General features: G+C 40.4%; 2 protein-coding genes across 2 annotated transcripts in view; one reads left to right on the forward strand and one right to left on the reverse strand.

Annotated features, from left to right (window-relative positions):
- Positions 1-7,437, forward strand: part of LOC119652235 — an 82,727-nt gene extending 75,290 nt beyond the window's left edge. The window contains exons 3-6 of the mRNA XM_038056205.1: positions 20-143; positions 6,466-6,632; positions 6,700-7,040; positions 7,156-7,437. Coding sequence (XP_037912133.1) covers positions 20-143; positions 6,466-6,632; positions 6,700-7,040; positions 7,156-7,324 — 801 coding nt within the window. The 3' untranslated portion in view covers positions 7,325-7,437. The remainder of the gene's footprint in view (positions 1-19; positions 144-6,465; positions 6,633-6,699; positions 7,041-7,155) is intronic.
- A 4,903-nt stretch (positions 7,438-12,340) lies between these two features.
- The window catches only part of LOC119654252, an 87,090-nt gene continuing 80,217 nt past the window's right edge, over positions 12,341-19,213 (reverse strand). The window contains exon 9 of the mRNA XM_038059502.1: positions 12,341-12,976. Within this exon, the coding sequence (XP_037915430.1) occupies positions 12,841-12,976 (136 nt within the window). The 3' untranslated portion in view covers positions 12,341-12,840. The remainder of the gene's footprint in view (positions 12,977-19,213) is intronic.

The following is a 19,213-nucleotide window of genomic DNA, read 5'->3' on the forward strand; positions in this document are numbered from 1 at the left end:
TCTCTTTTGTGCATTTCAGGTCATCTACATGTCAACAACCGTCCCACAGAATATAAAGAGCCCCAATATTGCTGGCCGCCACACACCCACACGCAATAGCTTGCGACACAGCAGAATGCTTGTGGTCAATAAAAATTATCAAGGTAAGCAAAAGCATACCTGGACATGCGTAGATAGCGAACGATATAGCCAGTCATCAATTTTCCACACCCACGGGACAGTTAACTCTTTTTCAAAGAAAAATGTAAACATGACGAAATGCGCTTTGTAAGCTTACATTCGTGTGGGATAGCATTAATAGACTTGTCAATCAGTTGATAAAATATCCCAGGTTGGAAAGGTGTAGAATAGAAAATGGTAGATCAGGAAATAGAGACTGAATTGATTAAAACACGTTGAAAATTAGATATGGCTTGTTAATTCGATGCAGCCTATTTTCTAACAAATGAATTACATCAAACACTTCCGAAGTGGTTTGTATTGCAGTTTTGCATAATTCATTCATGGAACCCGGTCCAGTGGTATTTAACACGAAACTTTCTTGTTGTCTCGGAGACAGTAGCCTAGACCCGTTGGACACATTACACCAGGAAAACATTTTCAGTTTAGTTGAGCAGAATCTGTGGTTTTAGGAGCCTCAGCTTCCCTGTCGCCAGATCTTCATATCTCTAAAATTTTCGCCTTAAAAATGTCTTTCATTTCACAGGATGACGCCAGTTAAGGCATTCAAAAACATTTGACTCATTCTGATGGAGAGTCGAAAAAGGGGGCGGGGGAGGAAGGTGGCGCTAATGTATTACCTTTGTGCAGGTAAGGCCGAAAATACCTGGGCTATGTAATAATCAATCTCATCGTGCCTTCGCTTGAACCGCGGTCATACATCTCTGATAAGTTTGTTAATCCAATTATCCCTCGATTCGCCCTCCCAGGATTGTTGCTCCTGCTATCATCAATATCGCTAGCTCCGAGTTAATACGGGCGAGAGGGACTCTATTTACAAAGCTCCTCGTTAAAGCTTTATCTGTGTTGATCCAAATCTACTCGAAGAAGTTCATCTACGACTGTTTTATAATGTCGAGGTATTTTACGGCTAGCTTGGTATTACCCACTCATAAAGGAAGCAACTAGCTAGGACGAATGCGTGCTCAGTCATTCTCCCCCGTCATTAGTCCTGAGGTGTCTTTGATATAACTCTTATTCTATCTGTGTCCCGTAGAGTAGGGCACGGTCGCTTACGCAGACCCTTAATATCGGTAAGAGGTAGCCCGGTATGTGGAAATGACTTCCATTTGGTACAAGCATTTCAACTCACCTCATAGAATTGAAGGTATTTTTTACATCCAGCATTACAGGGAGCACCACTCGTCAACAGTAAAAACTTTGCGGTTCAGTTTGCCTGACTACTAAGCACCCTTTCTGAATTGCATAAAACCTGGATCGCCCGCTCTACGACCTTATTGTTTTGGCGGTAAATTTTCCGTAACAGACGTCCTGTCAACTAGTCTTGGCTTTCTGAACTTCTGGAGCAGAGTTTCAGTTCCCGATATACTGACGATACGCTTCTACAAGGGACACCGCTGATAAAGTTGTCTCAGATAAAAGAAACCACCTGTACGATTAGATGCATTTTAGCTACTTGCAAGGAATAGAATGTTCGATGGGCTCCGAAATTTGCGGTGATCAATTTTTATTCCACGACACATGATTCCTCGCCGATATCACTCCCAGAAACTTAGTTTTTGTCTAGTAATTGCTTCACGGAGCTCCTTCTTTGCGGTTTTACACTCTGTGAAAGTCATGGTTACCATATCTTTACCAATAGCCGACACCGTTGCGTTATTGGCTGCGACGTTGTGATCCCTTCGCCACCAGGTTATTGGAATGTCGGAATTCTACTGATTTTCCGGTCAATAAGATGCGTCAGATGCAGATGATCCAACCGATCTCTATTGGCTTGCCATCAAAAACTTGCTCTACTAACTTCTCAGGGGCGTTCAAAATGGCTAATTTACCTTTAGATTGATTAGATCTTGAGTAAGTCCATTTGATCGCTTCCTACACTTTCTGCTCGTTGGTTGGAAGCAACTACTTTGCTTCGCGGAATCTATGGATTTTGTCAAGTTGCGCTTAGCATATTGCCGGTTCGGGTCTACCGAATAGATCTGATATCTACCCCAGAATCCTCTGGCTTCGCACCATTGCGGATTTTTCGAAATCCCCTAAAAGACATTCCACCGTTTGGTTTGATGAAAAGGAATTCACTACGCGTTGAGCCGCTTGTCCTTCCTTTACCATCGTCGTATGGATAAGGCTCACCCGTTCCAATAACATCACTTGAACCGCCAACTGATTTACAACTTTGTCAGTGTTTTTGTCATGCCACTCAGATTTCACCAACTTTTCGTCTCTCCTTTTTGGGGAAGTCAGACTTGAGATAAAAGCGCTTATGATTGTTTCTTTTCAGAACAAGGATCAGGCACTAGTTTGAAGTCCATCTCAACTGAGCCTGCACCACCAGTTAATAATATCGTAGCTCTTTGAAGGTACATACAAGGTTAGTTATGGAACGGAGAAAGCTGTAATCTTAAGTTGAATTCTATTTCCACGGGATGTCATTATGGTGTACTAAGAATGCCACAGCTGTCAGTTGATATGCAACCTACTTCTTAACATTTACCAAATCATAAGTGTCATCATGCTGGGTCATCATCGTTATCAATGATGATCGCTAACCACTAGGCTGGCTGGTGACTATCCAGGGCTTCCAACTGGGAGGTGTATGTTAACTAGGTTCAGAAATCAAACAAGGAACGTTGATAACGCGTGTCCACACCTACTTTGGCCACTCTGTCTTGTCATATTTGCGGGTCATATTATACGGGAATTTAGTAAGCTTCTGGCATTTTCTACAATTTTAGTCCGATTTGTTTAAATGGACAATAGCGGATGTAAACTTGACAGTAGTAATGAGGAAAACGGGATTTAATTTTGAGGCCTTAAATGTAACCAATATCAGAAAGGAACTGTGATCACTCTACCCATATAAAGACTAATTACACAGAAGATAACGTTCTCGAATATCGTAGTTATCCTAGCTCCACTCTCATGCAATGACTTGCTAACAATTCGATGGCAAGAAGATTCAAAATTTACAACTTACTAATCCAAAAATGTCTGTGATTTTTAGTTTCTATTTAATCGGTTCAAGTTTTACTTATTTCAGAGGGATTTATATCGTGATTGGATGTCGGAGCCCATTCAAATCAGTTGTGAATAGGCCACGGCCGGAGAGAGACAATCCAAGCTCGGGGTGAATATTACAAGGGCCTCTCTGTTAACTCCTTACCTTTAGCTATTTGTGCGTCTATATTTTGGGCCTCCGATAAAATTCCGAATATGTGGAAGATCACCCCCCTTTTCCCCTCCTTCTGCTGCCGCTGTATATTTTGTAGCGGCTATATTACATGAGCTGATGCTCTTCTCACCATTTACACACATTGGCCAGCTTAAAAGTGTCATGTGATTCCGGCTCTATTCTGAGAGTTTGTTGTCATATAGATTCCTATAGGGTTCATTTTGTTAGTGAGTTAGATATGAAAATCCTGAGCGTTTCTTCAATGGTTGAACTCTAAATACCCTCTCGTTAGGCTTGAAATGGAACCCTGAATCAAATTAGGACAACAATCCCGATCAAGCATAATGTTATCCACATCGTCCCCTAGGGTATCGTTATGATCTTGAAATGAAGTGCTCTAACACTAACTGCTACACCCAGCTTGACGCCAGTAGATTTCAAGCTGGAAAATACTAGTCCGTTTGCCATTGCCACGTCGCTCCGGAAGGTCTCTGCGGTTAGTGTCAGCATAGCAGTGCTACGGCTGGCACCGATTGTACTACTCTCGACGGCTACTGTCTCTGGCTGGGTTCCAGCAGCTCGTCCCGCGATGATGCGCATGACATCACTAACTCATCTTCTCTTGTTCGCTTTTATTAAGGTTTTGTGTAAAACAAAACCTTTTTAGAATCGATTTACTGTCTGTCTGTCTTTTTTTGACTGGGGGAAATCAATCATGGATAGGTATCATGCCGGGCTCTTACCGATTAAAACCTCCCATATTTTCTCCACGCTACCCTCGCGAGAACACCGCTCTAGTATTGCTTCGCGAGCCGGTTCACGCCTTAGCTGTTTACTCTACATGAGCTGCTATCGCTTTGCGTTAATTGCGTAGTTTCCCTTCTATGCCTCCGCTGTGCTTCAACTACCGCGTCCCATGTTGTATTTGATTGCACCATGTACCTTACCAGATTTTCCACCGTTAAACGGGTTTTTAGTTCTTTTTCAAGATTTCGCCTTAAGCTTTTAAATCTTGGGCAGGTGAAAAACCGTGTTCTGCGCACATAGGACAATCGGGCGATTCATCGAGACTGAACCTATAGAGGTACTCCCTGTACCCACCGTGTCCGGTTCAGAACTGAATCAGATCGTAACTCGTTTCATCGTGGTTCCGCATAGTCCACATACTTATGTCTGGGATAAGCCTGTGTGGTCTGTGTTGCCTCATAAGATGTTGTTCGGTAGGCGTAACATGTTCGGAGAGCAGCTTGAAGCTGTCTGCGATTTTCTCCGATTTTTATCGCTGACGCCCACACTGGTTAAGTGAGGTTTAAAGCTCAGCTTCGAGTCGAATGTCAATCGTCTTAAGCATTCCGATGCAAACCAAACTGCCTCTTTGATAAATAACTGGCACTATCAATAAGTGGATATAACCGGTTATAGATTACCAGTTCGAGGATCTCGCCTATTGTATTCAGAATTCAGATAGGTCTATTCTTCTTTTAGGCAGTCTGTAAATACCTACGGGAACATGCTTGGTATCATTCTCATTGCCAGTTCCAGCGCCTTGTTAGGGATTCGATAAATGCCATATCCCGGACCCTTTTTACTGCGTCCAAGACTTCGTCTGTAGCTTGCCGTAGGGATGTTTCCGGTGCTCATTGGTATCATTGGAAAGTTGTTTCGGGATGTTGGGGAAACAGTGTTGAAACTATCTCCCACAATAATCTAGAGCACATAATAGGAGGGGACCTTTTGCCTTTTATTGCTGACATAACAGACTTGTATACTCCTCCCCATGGATCGGAGTCTGCCTCATCACAGAGCCGCTCGAAGCAATAACTTCTGGCGTCCTATTTATACTCGAGGTATCTTTGTTCATACTCTAGCACACGTATTTGTCTCGGAAACGGTTATAGCGGTTGACACCAAATATGGTGGAAAAGTGGGAACTGCGGGCGCTCACACATACAGTGAGTTATGTTATTCTATGTCGAATTTAAGGGGGGTCCTCCTACATGCAAAAGGAAGGTATACATTTTTTTCACCAAATATAGTCATGTGGGGTGTCAAATGAAAAGTCTCGGTTAGTACTTTCCGAAGCCGGTCTTAGTTTTGACATTTGTTGGAAAGGTGGGGAGTCCGGGGAGTCGAAATTCTTCATTTCTTTCACGGACCCATTTTCAGAACCTACCCAAACAAAAAATCTGAAAAAAATCACAAACGCCTCGGTTTCGAAATACCCTCCATACCGATACCTGTTCAAATAAATTTAATAATAGCATATTACTCTAATTTTTAGTAATTGTCTGCAAAACCTCCCTTGAGTTCATCCAAAGTTATAATAGGTCAAATTTATCGCTTCTGTGCAAATTCAAGTCTTTGAATGCCAGTATCATCCGAAAATAGATATTCTCACATGCATATATTACATGCTAGGTACTAACTAAGGTAGTACAAATGTCCACTGAAATGTTTTTATAAAAGATACAGATACAGAAAACCTTTCATACCTGAAGCGTCGGTTTTCCGGCTTCCCGACTTGTTTTTATTAATTGAGTCCATGTCTTGATCCCATGAGTAGTCCGGGAAGAATGGTCACCCTTGCTGGTCCGGGCACCACGGTCTTATTTGAAACTGAAGGTGCCCAAGGTATTCAGAGTTCGCAGACTAAAACCACGTTTCCCATTTGGCACGCAGCCCTCGCCGTATGATGTTCCACCTCGGTTTGGTGTCCAATTCTTCAGTGCAGGAAGGACGATCCCCGGGCTGTTGTTTCAGCTCATCCCCCTTCCAGATCCAGTTTCCTCTAACACACGAGGAGGTGTGGGCTTGCCGAATTATGCAGCTTTAACCTGTAGATCGCTAACCCTTTTGCACTAAGTAAAATAGCTTCAGTACCCTCACTGATGAGAACTCACTAGCTAAGATGGACATCGGAGTCGATGAGAAACCATCCAAAAGTTGGCCAAAACAACGATGGCTCAATACGAGAGGTAATTCTAGAAACACCCGGATGGAGCTTATGATCGCATCAAATGAATCGTAGGGTTATACTTAAATCGTTTATTTAGGTCATGTAACTAATTTCAAATACTTTTCAATACCTTTTTTTTTTTATTTTTTTGCAGGATTAGAGTCCATTAATCCACTGGGTTTGAGGCACCCACGATTGGCCAGAATATTGCTGATACTATTACTAATTCTGGGATTAATAATAACCACTATTGGCATCTGGATACTACTATGGGCACCATACACAAGAATGCAAGATAATCCATATTGGAGTGGTCTTTCTGTAAGTACCCCAGCCTGGATCAATTCCCACCAGACCAAGTCAAATAAACATTCCATCCTCATTTCAGCTTATTCTGGCTGGAACACTGGGTTTGATTGTTATTAAATTCAGGCGAATAAAACGCCAGAAAGTTCGTGAACATTGCTTTACATTTCTCAAAGCGGATTCATTAATGCTTACCATAATCGCTTGTATACTCTGCTTGGCGGCATTCACGTGCGCTTCATTACATTTGAACAATTTATTCTCGCCAACAACGAAATGTGCATCAACAAATATTTTCATAGCGAATGCATCGTGCATTTGCATATTTGGGGCAAAAGATACGAATTTCACACCTCCAAATGGAACGGAACCGGCTAATCGGGCGGAGGAGCTTTTTTCAGGCGGCTATGAGTTTCATTATAAGTGAGTTTGCGTTAAATACATCTTTAATGCTCAAAAATATCCATAAAAGATAGTTATTAGCCCGAACACTACACATCGTCTACCGGTGTTTACTGAATCTAATGTATCTTTTCAGAGATTTAAGCTGTAACGAAGTAAATGGAGCATGGCGGTATCTACTTATGGCTTCAATTGTACTTAACGTTCTTGGATTTTTTATTGGGTCATGTTATTTGTTGCTTTCATGTTTCAAAAAGAAAGACAAAAGAAAAATCTATAATTCGGTGAGGACGGACGTCTTTTGACGAGATAAGCCAAACACAAACAAACAAAACAATAATAGGTATAATGACTAAAAAAGTTTTATTTATTTATGTAGATAAATGTAAATAAACATTTTATTTTTTTACATATTTTATATTTGATTTCTCATTTCATCTCCCATATGGTGTCCTCCAAATAATCCATAATCCTAGTACTCATCTTCCAGTTTAAAAGGACATTTAAATAATTAATGAAAGGGATCATCGAAGCCGGTATTAGATACTTAGATTTGATATTCATAAAACAATGGTGTAGCTCAAACACAGGGTATTTTCGTCAGAAAATTCATGTTAATTCTCCCCTCGTAGGTCACGTCATCACCATGGACGGGGGACATGGGTACTAGTGCGGGCTTAAGAATTTTTTGTTAGGTGTTAACTCATCGTCCCTAGAATGTTGAACACCCTCATTTTAAAGATGAAGATGTCGTAGAGGCTTGTGTTGTTTAGCAGGATACGGAAAGACAATATTCGTCAACTGTCAGAATATGGTGGCAAGTAATTGTAATAATTTACAGAAGCGTCCCTCCTTCCTGCCCTCCAATTTTAATGGTTTTTATGTTATGTTATTTATTTATTTGAAGAAGAATATATAAATTGAATTTCGTTAAATATTGCCTCCAGGAGCAGAAAGTAGCATAAGAAACTATAGTAGGAAGAGGGGAGTCTAATAGAACGAACTACATTGTATGGTAAACTCGAGATATCGGGGAGTGGAAATAAAGTTCGAACTCCCCGAAGGGCACTTCGGCAAATTTCTGCCTTACGCGCCGATTGGTAGATGATGTCGTTAAAAGCGGAACCAATAAGCCCAATAGAGAGTGTAAAACATGTACTTATATCGGGAAAGGTTCTATGTTGTTTTAGGTTAGCGAGATTAATGGAGTGGAGACTACTGGGCTAGTTCACATGGAAAAAGTTTTTCTTGAAGAAGAAGAATCCGGTGATTTTAACGTGCTGAACGAGTTGTAAGGATGGTCAGACAAAGTCACAAGGGGAACACAATATGAAACCAAACATTCTGGAAGCATAATCGGTGCAATTCTCTCAGGATCTTCTCGGTTCGTGCTTCGCTAAGATCACCGACGCCTGGTAAGGTGTAAAGTTCAAAGTCAACACCTACGACGAGATCACTAAGCAACCGGTCGCTCACATCTAGTTGCTGAAGATCCGCATGGATAAGGACATGCTCGTCCAATCCCTATGCCTTCAAAACCCCAAGGTACCCATGGGCGACTAGGTAGTTATCAAAAAGGATGAATCCCAGTCGAACGGTTAACCTTTCCTGCTCCTTATAAGCGGAGTGTGCCTGAAGGCGTACGTTTTGGAGTCAGGAACGCATAGGTGAAAGTATTCCGCTTCGCAAAACTGAACGATGACGCATTTCCAGTTGACGCCGCCAACGAGCTGTTGGAGGAGATGAGGATCGACGATCCGATGGTGATTGACGAACTCCTTACGTAAGGAGATCGTGCTGAGGGTAACACAGATAAATCTGCAGCACTCGTCAACACTTGTCTTACTTCTACAGGAACATAACGGCGTCGCACTAGTAAAGTAGATCTGGATCATAGGCAACCGAACCATTGAAGTGTTCCAAAGGAAATATCATAATTTATGCCATAGCGCCAAAGAAGCTGATCGGGATAGACTTAGAGCATGTATCCTCACGAAGAAATGTCTGCATGCTTTCCTGTGTCTGGACCTGAGTTCCAGTGACCTAGTCGTGGCCTAAATGGCTTACATAGCTCACGGCCAATCAGCTCCGCAGAAGAACTACAGCATTTGACGTCCTCCATAGCAGGAAAAAAGGCCAATCTGTTGATGGTCTGCGACACCAATGCAAGGTTTGTATGCTTTGGGGCAGCTCGGTAACCAATATGAGTCATCCTTGGGTTTTATTATCAATACAAATCTATCGGTGTGTTTTCCCAGCTCGGAGAACTGTGATGATTGGTAGGAGGTCCTTGATATCACCCTACAATGGGATTCTAAGGAAGAAGACTTGTAGAATGTCAGACCAAAGATCCATCTTATATGATAGTTGGATACTTTTCAGTCTAGACCTCGCCACAGAAGTTTCCAAACCTTTCAGAGACCCCAAGAGGATCGACTGGAGGAAGTTTAGTCCAGTTATCAAGAACAAACAAAAATTAGTAAGATTGGCATGACAGAGGAACTGGAGTTAAAGGTCAGATTTCTAGAAAAGGCATTCGAAGCCGCTTTTAAGGTATCGGGCCCTGCTAAATAAAGTACGAAGACACTGCTACCGTGGTGGAATGAAAATCAGTTCAGCTTCAGGAAACTGATCAAGGGGGTCTGCAATATCTGCTACAGGTATAAATATTGACAGCCATACAAGGATTGCCTGAAGAAGCACAAGTCGGCCATCAAGGCTGCCAGCAGGCGTTTTAGGTTAGACTATTGCCAGAAAATTTAAAGCACCAGGTAATTGGCACGGTTAAGTGGTCACTGCAGTAGAAGCAGTGTAAGTACCAACGCCATCAAGAAAGCCTTGATCACGTTTCGATTGGAGGGGTATCTTACGCTCTCCTTGTTCTTGTTTTTGCCCTTTATTTGCAAACTGTGGGGTTGTGCTTCAGTCTCATTATCATCACACTTGATGCCGTCCAAGGGATAAGTTTACAACAGCGAGATACATGAGAACTGCGATTTGAACCCAGAGCAACGAGGTTCAGAAAATAGCGCTCCACCCGCGCGTCTGCTGAAGAGCTTGGAATAATGGCAGGTTTAGTTGGCGGTACTGCGGTAGCAAGGATCGCAAGGATGTTAGAAATAAAGCGAGTTGTAGCCGATTTAACCTCAACAGGATAACTCGCGGAGCTGCATATAAATTAAGGAAATACTTTTCACGGAAATAAGTTGCTACTTCCCCAGTTTTAAGGATGATTTTATTACTAAAAGCTTTAATGGTTAAGCATAGAAGTGAAAGAAAATTATAGGACTAGCTTCCGTTGCTCTGAGAGCATCCATTTGTTTGCAATGTTTGGTCTCACGCAAATGACCCCGTTCTTTAAAAAACTTGGTTGGCAGTTTGTCCTCGAGGAACAAATTCTTTCTATAAAAAAACAAAATTCTTTCTATAAAAAAACAAAAGAAAACAAATTAGCATTGATTTGACTGTTGTTTTGCTCATTCGAGCTTTCTTTGATCGGGAAGAGATTGCAGTGCGCTATTCCTCACTTCGGCTCTTGTCGGGGATGGAAGTATCAAAATTCATCATAAAATCTACGGTAGATGAAAAACTAAACTGAATGAAAACACTTAAGCTTCAATTAATTGAAATAAGCTAGGACTTATATTAAGATTAAAAAGATATTAAGATAATAATTTGGAATTTCGGCAAACTCCAATTTCAAGCCTGGTTGTGAAAAAAGGAGAAATGGATATTGCAATCTTCGTTATGGCCTTCACAAAATGGTGGTAGTTTCGAAAACTACATTAAATAGGCAAATTTTCCAAGTCACTAGCCAAGTTAGCTCAGTAATTTTTTTACAGTAGGAGGGTTCAAACTTTGGGGATGAAAAATGAAAAACGGTCATACTTCAGTTTAAAACAGATTTGTCATTAAAAGTATTGAATTCTTTATCAAATATTGTTATTTGAATAATGAAATGGCTCATTAGTATAGAAAATCTGAAATCTGAATCTAAGAATATATATTTTTTTAGGAGTGATATTCGAAAACAGAAGAGAGGGAAGAGAACGATTTTAACGAATTTCATTGAATTGCTAATATCTGAAAAACCAAGTATTTTGTTGAACAAGAAGTTTTTTTCTGGTTGATAAACTAGCATGTTCGCGAAATTCGAAAATTAACTATATAGAAGTCATGATTTTTATTTTCTAAATACCCAATAATGAGTTTTTATATCTCATATACCGGTATTTAGAGGACCAGTTGTCTTCCTCAGTGAGATTTTGTCTTGACAAGGTTGTATCCTACATTATCTTTTATACCAATGCAGAATTTTGTATTTGTAAACGTACTGAAATGTCAGGTTTGTAGAGGAAACCCTCGGCTTCATTTTTAATGAGTTATACCGCCCTATGTCCACTACGAGCCTCCTTCGTCCTATCACTGTGACGTCGGTCCGCGCTCTAATCGGATATCGTCCACTGCGCCTTCCACTGATGTCCAATGGTTAAGTTCTGCGATCCCAATAGCATTAATTTTGTTCCTTAGACCCATTGAATAGTTTGGTAGCCAGGTAGGCGACAATATCAATGGTTTTCTATCCAGTATGCGGGGTAATTTTCGTGTCTTGGCTTTTTGTCTGTGGAGCAGTAGTGGTCTAGTGTCTCATGTTCTCCACCGAGTTAAAATTCTTCCTTATCGCCAAGCGGTAATAAAATCTCAATTTCTTGATGAACCCGTCAGTTAATCGGCCTTTGCCACCAGTTTTTCTTCCTTTTATGTTTTGCAGTAGCGTGTCCATTCTCTTCTGGACATGACCGACACAGTCGTTTTTTATATCCGGATAATCATCACCGTAAGGATTGTTCTTCACAATATTCGCGAAAGTTTTCGAGTCACCATTATCAATATAGTTCAAACCATACCACCCGCGCAGCAGAGACCGCTCACGCGTAGCCGGTTCGGCGTGAGTTGCTCCTTGGCACGGCATATCTTTCATAACTTTGAGAATTGGCTTTTGAAACTTTGACACAATATTCTAAGTATAAAAATATAAAAAAAACTCGATTTCGTGAAGCACCGAAATTGACTTCCCCCCGAAATACAACAAGAAAACGCCAAGACGAATGAATGGTTAATTCCAGTGAATGAATGAAGTTTATGGGAAACCAGAGCTCGAACGATAGACTATTCATTACCAGATGTTTGAAAAATAAAGTAGACACTTCGACGTATTCAGTGAAAAATACAAATAAGTGCATTAAAGGGGGCGTGAACTCCTAAGCGCCATTTAATATTGAAGGGTTATTATTGATAACAATTCTACAATTTATGCGATATTTTTATTTAAAAAAACTCGTTTAAAAAATACAAATATGTACAATATATCATAAAATTATGTAAAACTTATATATATATATAATAAAATTTGAATCTATGAAAGTCGCAAATTTCTAACAATAAATGCTTTTCTTCCAGTTTTTTCATTATTTATGCAAGGACATTTGACGATTTTAATTAAATGAATCATGACATCATGAATCATTATAACTTTCAAAAAAATGAATCTTTTGAAAAAGTGTTAAGTAAGGGTAACATTTACTAAAATTCTAAATTGCGAGTCAAAAATACTGAATTGCGAATTACACGTATTAAATTGCAATTTGTGTATATAAAATTCACCTATTGTAGGAATAGTAAAATTCTGCTATAATGGCAGGATTACACACAAAAATGTTTACAATTTTCATAGGTTTTGCTTAATTATCATTCATAGACGAGTAAGACACATTTTCTATCACAAAATATATATTTCTTAAAAGGTAAGATCAAATTTATTCTATGGAATTATTATTTCACCTGGCGGCATTATGTCATCTCTGTATAAACTATCCCATATTGCAGACAACCAAATGATTTGGTCGTGACATTCAGTTCCAGCTATTACGTGTCCAATGTATGGCAAATCACGAGATCTGCAAATATGAATAAAGAAAGTTATACTAGAGTTGTGTGCGTTTTGTTTGGGGAAAAAATACAATTGAATATATTTTAGAAGACGTTGGTAACTAGTGCTAGAACCGACCGAAAATTATTTGACCTACATTAACAGCTTAAAGCATGTTTTGATATGTAACATTAACGAAAGGCTGGAAAATATACTTGGCGCTTCATTGTATATTTCAGGACTAATACTGCCTTATTTAAAAATGAAAGCAGAAGGTGCAAACGGACAGCTACCTAATTGGCCAACTGCATATCAGAAAATTAGTGGAGAACGCCAGACGCAAACTTTTGTGAGTTGAGTTTCACAAACATATCACGTCCTCTTCCGGTTTGGTTATTTACCCCTTCGAAAAATCTTTATACTGACTGTGGTTAATACCATAAATTACGAAACGTACTCCCTGAAATCGACGTGAACTTAGATTTTGAAAACGGCATAAACCATTTCATTCCGATTATTCTCTTCAAGCAGATCAATATTTTTCAAATTGTCGCCGTACGCTTTTTCTTTGAGATACCTTCAGAAAAAAAATCGAGGGCATAAAATTTGGACAGCGTGGAGGCCAGAGAATATGAGCTCTCCTTGAAATCAATCTGCCTAGGAACATTTGCTTAACAATCACTACAGACTGATTAGAACTATCCAGCGAGTTTTGATACTTTAGCTTCGAGTTTCCTTTGCCCCGGTAATCCGGATTTAATAACTTACGGAGCCATTTAGGTGAGAATAAAATAAAACTCGGAAAAAAAATGGGAAATCGATCAAGCATTTTATGAGCAAATGCCAATATTCCTCTGAAGTTGATTGATCGTCTTCACCGTGAGGTTTAAATGTTGTACGCATTTTTTTGGAACTTTCAATTCATATTTTAATGATATTTACAATCGTAGCTTCATGAGTTTCTACATTGCGAGCAAAAAAGTCGCCTAAATGTAATACAAGAACGATCGTTTTCACAAAACGTAAGGACGCAAATCTGGTGTCGCTTCCCGTTGAACTGACTCATGGCTTTTAAAACCGCACATGCGAAGTTACCTAATCGTATCCCGCTCCAATATTCCTATAGGATCCGATATCAAAGTTAACTCTTTGTCTCTGCAAGATGAGCGTCAAAGTCTACATACATATATAGCTTTCATCCTGCTAATTTGTTGGAAAGACTCCCGCACCTGGTGTGATTTCTACTTCTCGAGTTAACATTATGACTAACACTCAAATTAGTGAGAAAAAAAACGCTACTCTGACTTCGATGTCATTTTTGACATGTTTCGCTGTGTTTTTTGGCTTTCTTCCTTCCTTCCTCCCAACGGTTACGCATTCAAAATGGCTGCTTTTCTTCTTCTTCTTTTGATAACTACCTTTTTCTTTATTCATTTAGAAGGCCTTGTCTTTCACTATTTCCAAATAAAAGTGACATATCAGCATAGGATATCTTAAATGCGAGTAGTTTTCTCTGCTTAAATGGTATAAGGCCAGAAATGGTTGCATTAGCGGTCATAATTTAGATCCAATTGTTATGATAGCGAGCCACAAAAGATAGAGTTTTGTTTCTTAAGGGAAGCCTCATTGTTGTTTGAACAGGCTAGATATTTCTTCATCATATCGACTTTCATAATTATGATATTAATAATCGTTGGCACAAAAATCTATATTGGATCAGGGCCTTGAAATGTGTTAGAGCATTTCACTCAAGGCCATAACGGTACACTACAGTACACTGTAGGAGGCTATGTGGTCAGCATTGCGCTCCCTTGAGATTATTACCATGATTTGACTCAGGTACTCATTCGCAGCTGAGTCCAACATCCAGTCGTGATAACAAATCCCGCTGGCACCAGTGGAATTTGAACCGCGATCTTCTGCTACGACAGCCCAGCACTCTAACCGCTTGAGCCATCCGAACACTCATAATTATGGTTGTCATAAATCTCTATATGGGGCATAGCACGTCAACCATATCTACGCGCCATCGATTTCGGTTCTTGGAAAACCGTTGCAACTTCCTTTACGATTTTTCGAAAAGGTTGTGCTTTTCCTCCACTGTTCAACGTCATATAGTTAAAGGACGACCTCACTTACCGGCCATTCTAGGATAGTCGGTCCCCAATGAAATTTTTGCCCTTTCACAATGTGTGATCTATCCACTGCATACATATTTTCAGTCCAGCTCTGATGGCCTCCATTGTTCATTCCACGTCAAATTGGCACGAAAATAGTCACCAATAATGAGAAAAAAAGTACCGATGCAACACGTGACATTTTATAATAATAATAATAGTTGACGCAACAATCCAATTGGATTGAAGTATGTTAGACTTGGACTCATTCATCGTTGAGTAAATAGTATCCGACATCTAGTCACGATACAAAATCCTCTCGCGACAGCCTGGTGCTCTGTCATGAGGATTCAACGTGACATTTGCGTCTTAACATGTGACTCTAATCTATTATTTTCCTCGAAATTACTCTCCTGCATTCCAGATACACTGCCAGCTCAAGCTACAAAACCTTTCTCGAAAATAATGAAGAGCAGGTGGAGGAGTAATCTAAACTCCGCACACTGCTCCGGACAGCTGCGAGCTCGCAAATACCTCTCCAGTGGTTGCACTTAAGACGGGTGTCCTTCTTCAGAATCTGAACAATTCCCAGCATTTACAAATAAGTGGAAGTAACAACTTTGCAGACACTACAGGGGCTGTACAGAAAAGTCAGGGAGACCCTCAAGCCCGGCGATTTCATTCCGTTTGATTTGAATTGTGGTTGGATTAACTTATCTATCGCGAACACAATGCGACAAGACAGACTTTCTAGTATTTCCAAATAGAGAAGAAAGAGAAACTACGTATGTGAGCTGACGGGACTGAAAAGATCCGTCCTCTTTTTTATACGCACTGGTAAAGCGTTATATTATGCACCAGGATATATACACACCTGGACAACATAATAGGTGTGTATCTCATAATTTGTAAAATGTAGAGAAAAATTATGTATGTATGAAACAAAATCGATTCGCTAGCATGTATCACTGTTTTCAGATGAAATAGTTGGATGCATGCAATAACACTATTTTTAGGTTAATATTGCGACTTGTTTATTCGTTCAGTCTTTAAAAGGAGTTAAAACAAAACAGTGAACCACGGAGGCAACCAAATTTTCAGGTCTTCTTTAGAGTTTGTAAAACCTTTTTTTTTATGACGATGTATTATAGTATATTTATGTTGAAAACTGATTTAATTGCTGAGGGATAACAAAAAACTATTCAAAAATCAAGCTTGTTTGAGAACAAAGGCGCCCATACCTATTACTTTGCATTCCAGGTACACTGCCTGTTCACGCGATCGAAAGCTTTCCCGAAATGGGTGAAGTGCTCTAGGCACGAGGGGCATTCCGGAGAAACTAATAGCTATTATGTCACGTACTGCACCAACATAGAATCTCGAAGGGTTTTGAGGTCCAAAGCGGAGTACGCCAGGGTTGCATCTTGCCACCGATGTTATTTCTTCTTGTGACGTCGGTGACGTCCTTCATGATGCCTATGACATCATTGACCTTCGAAAATAGCTCTGGATTTGGAAAGAGAGGCAAGAATGAATGAATGAAGATAAACACCAGCTAAACCAAGGTTCTCAGTCTGACGGGTAATCGCACTTTCCCTACTGCTTTAATGAGCAGAGTATGGCGTCGATAAATTTATATATCTAGGAAGCGTTGTTTCTGCGGATGGGGGCATCGGATTTTGCCCGACGCATTAATAGCACTAGATCCGAAAATACAATTACCTCAACACCAAGATCAAGTTGAGACTGTTATATGCTAATTTTCTTTCTGTGTTACTAGATGGGAGTATTACATGAAATATGACCGCCACTATTACTCAAATGTTACAAGCCTTCGTCAAAACGCATCGTATCATCGAAGTGCGCCGGCACACATTATCTCAAATGAATAACTTGGTCGATGCACAAGCCTAGGACTCGTACGCACTGTGACCGGAAGTGACAGTGGATAGGTCACACATCAAGGAGGGGCGAAAATTGCATTGCGGACAATACCATGCAGTGGACTCCCCCCAAGATGGCTGATGAGTGGATCGTCCAGGCCATTTGGCGCAGAACAGCAGACGGGGAGTGCGGGCGTTTCGGAAAGTCATGGAGGGAGTTGAAGACCATTTCAAGTAATTGCGAACGATTGCGCCTAGGTGTGTTTGACGCACTATACTCCACCAAGGGGTAAATGATGACTATTCATATAGACAAGACATTTTGGTTGTTTGTGCTCTCAAAAATGATCGAAATTAAATTTATGATGATTTTTCAATCTCTTAAGCCACTTGATTAAGATCCAAAGAGAACAGATTCGTTGAAATGGGACAAAGAGTATCAATCTTAATAAGATATACTTCAAACCAAATTCAGCTATGTTAAAATCATCGTAAACATGTAACAAGTACTCTAAATTTAAATAGAGCTTTGAAAGTAGATGTTCTATGAGGAGAATACAATAACACTATGTTTTATCCTATAAAATCGATTATTATATACACACACCGACAAAAAAATTCGTACAACTCTTGTGTGCCAACTTCAGGTAAGCCTAACCAGCGAAATGATTCATCATTATTAACGACGCAAAAAACCGGTATCCGGTCTAGGCCCGCCTTAGTAAGGAACTCCAGACACCTGGTTTTGCGCCGAGGTCCACCAATTCGATATCCCTAAAAGCTGTCTGGCGTCCTGACCTACATCAACGTTCCATCTGAGGCAGGGTCTGCTGTCTTCTTCTTCTTCTAGCATAGATATTGCCCTTATCGACTTTCCGGGCTGGATCATCCTCACCCATCTATACGGATTAAGTGACCTACCCACCGCAACTTGTTAAGCCGGATTTTATCCACAACCAGACGGTCGTGGTATCGCTCATAGATTTCATCGTAATATAGGCTGCGGAATCATCCATCCTCATGTAGGGGGTCAAAAATTCTTCGGAGGATCCTTCTCACGAACGTAGCCAAGAGTTCACAATATTTCTTGCTAAGAACCCAGGCCTCCGAGGAATACATAAGGACTGGCAAAATCATTATCTTGTACAATAAGAGCTTTAACCCCATGGTGAGACGTTTCGAGCGGAACAGCTTCAGCCAACAACTGTGCGAGAATTTCACCCTCATAGCTGTCTTCGATTTTGATTTTCAACTCTAAATAGGACAAATTTTCAACGGTTTCAAAGCCCTATATTTATTGTTCTCGTTTGACTAGTGCGATGCGATGCGATGCGCATCTCGGGTTGGTGGATTTGAAGAGGATGGCGACTCTTGCATTAACATCTGCCTCGTAGACCAGGACCAGGCTAAAAAGGGCATATGATAGGGCATCCCTTTGTCTGAGACCGTTGTTGATTTTGAATGGTCTCGAAAGTGATCCTGCTGCTTTTATTTGGCATCGCACATTGGTCAGGGTCAGCATAATCAGTCTTATCAATTTCTTCGGCATACCGAATTCTCTCATGGGCATGTACAGTTTTACCCTGGCTATGCTATCATAGCCCGCTTTAAAGTCGATGAATAGATGGTGCAACTGTTGTCCATATTCCAACAGTTTTTCCATCGCCTGTCGCAAAGAGAAAATCTTATCTGTTGCCGATTTGGCTCGAATGAAGCCTCTTTGGTATTGACCGATGGTGTTTTGGGCGTATAGGGCTATCCGGCCTAGCACGATACCGGAGAATATCGTGTAGATGGTACTCACAAAGGTGATACTTCTATAATAGCTGCACCGCGTGATATTTCCCTTTTTATTTTATAAATATAAAATATTAAACCAAATTATTATTTAAAGGATATCTGACATTTCCTTTATTAAATGTGGGGGATTCGGGTAATTCGTTTCGGAAAGGAAAATTAGGTGCAGAAGATAAGGCGAGAATTTTAATAGCTCGTAGATTAAAAAGCAATGAATCGGCCGGGCGATGTTTTCTTAAGCTTTATGTACAGACAGGAAGCTTAAATAGAAAAGGAGGAAGTCCGAGAAGAAAATAGAATAAGGTGCGATTGTAGGGAAATTAGTCGGAGCAGCCTGTGAAAGAGATTTGAAACGGTTCCAGAAAATAAAAGAGAGCTAGAGAAATCGAGATCATGTAAGATGGGAGCGCGAACGGTACACCGTCTCAGCTCATTCACTTGCACTTCGTGCCCGAAACGCTACCAAAT

The sequence above is a fragment of the Hermetia illucens genome, chromosome 1, assembly GCF_905115235.1.
Source record: "Hermetia illucens chromosome 1, iHerIll2.2.curated.20191125, whole genome shotgun sequence".
NCBI lineage: Eukaryota > Metazoa > Arthropoda > Insecta > Diptera > Stratiomyidae > Hermetia > Hermetia illucens.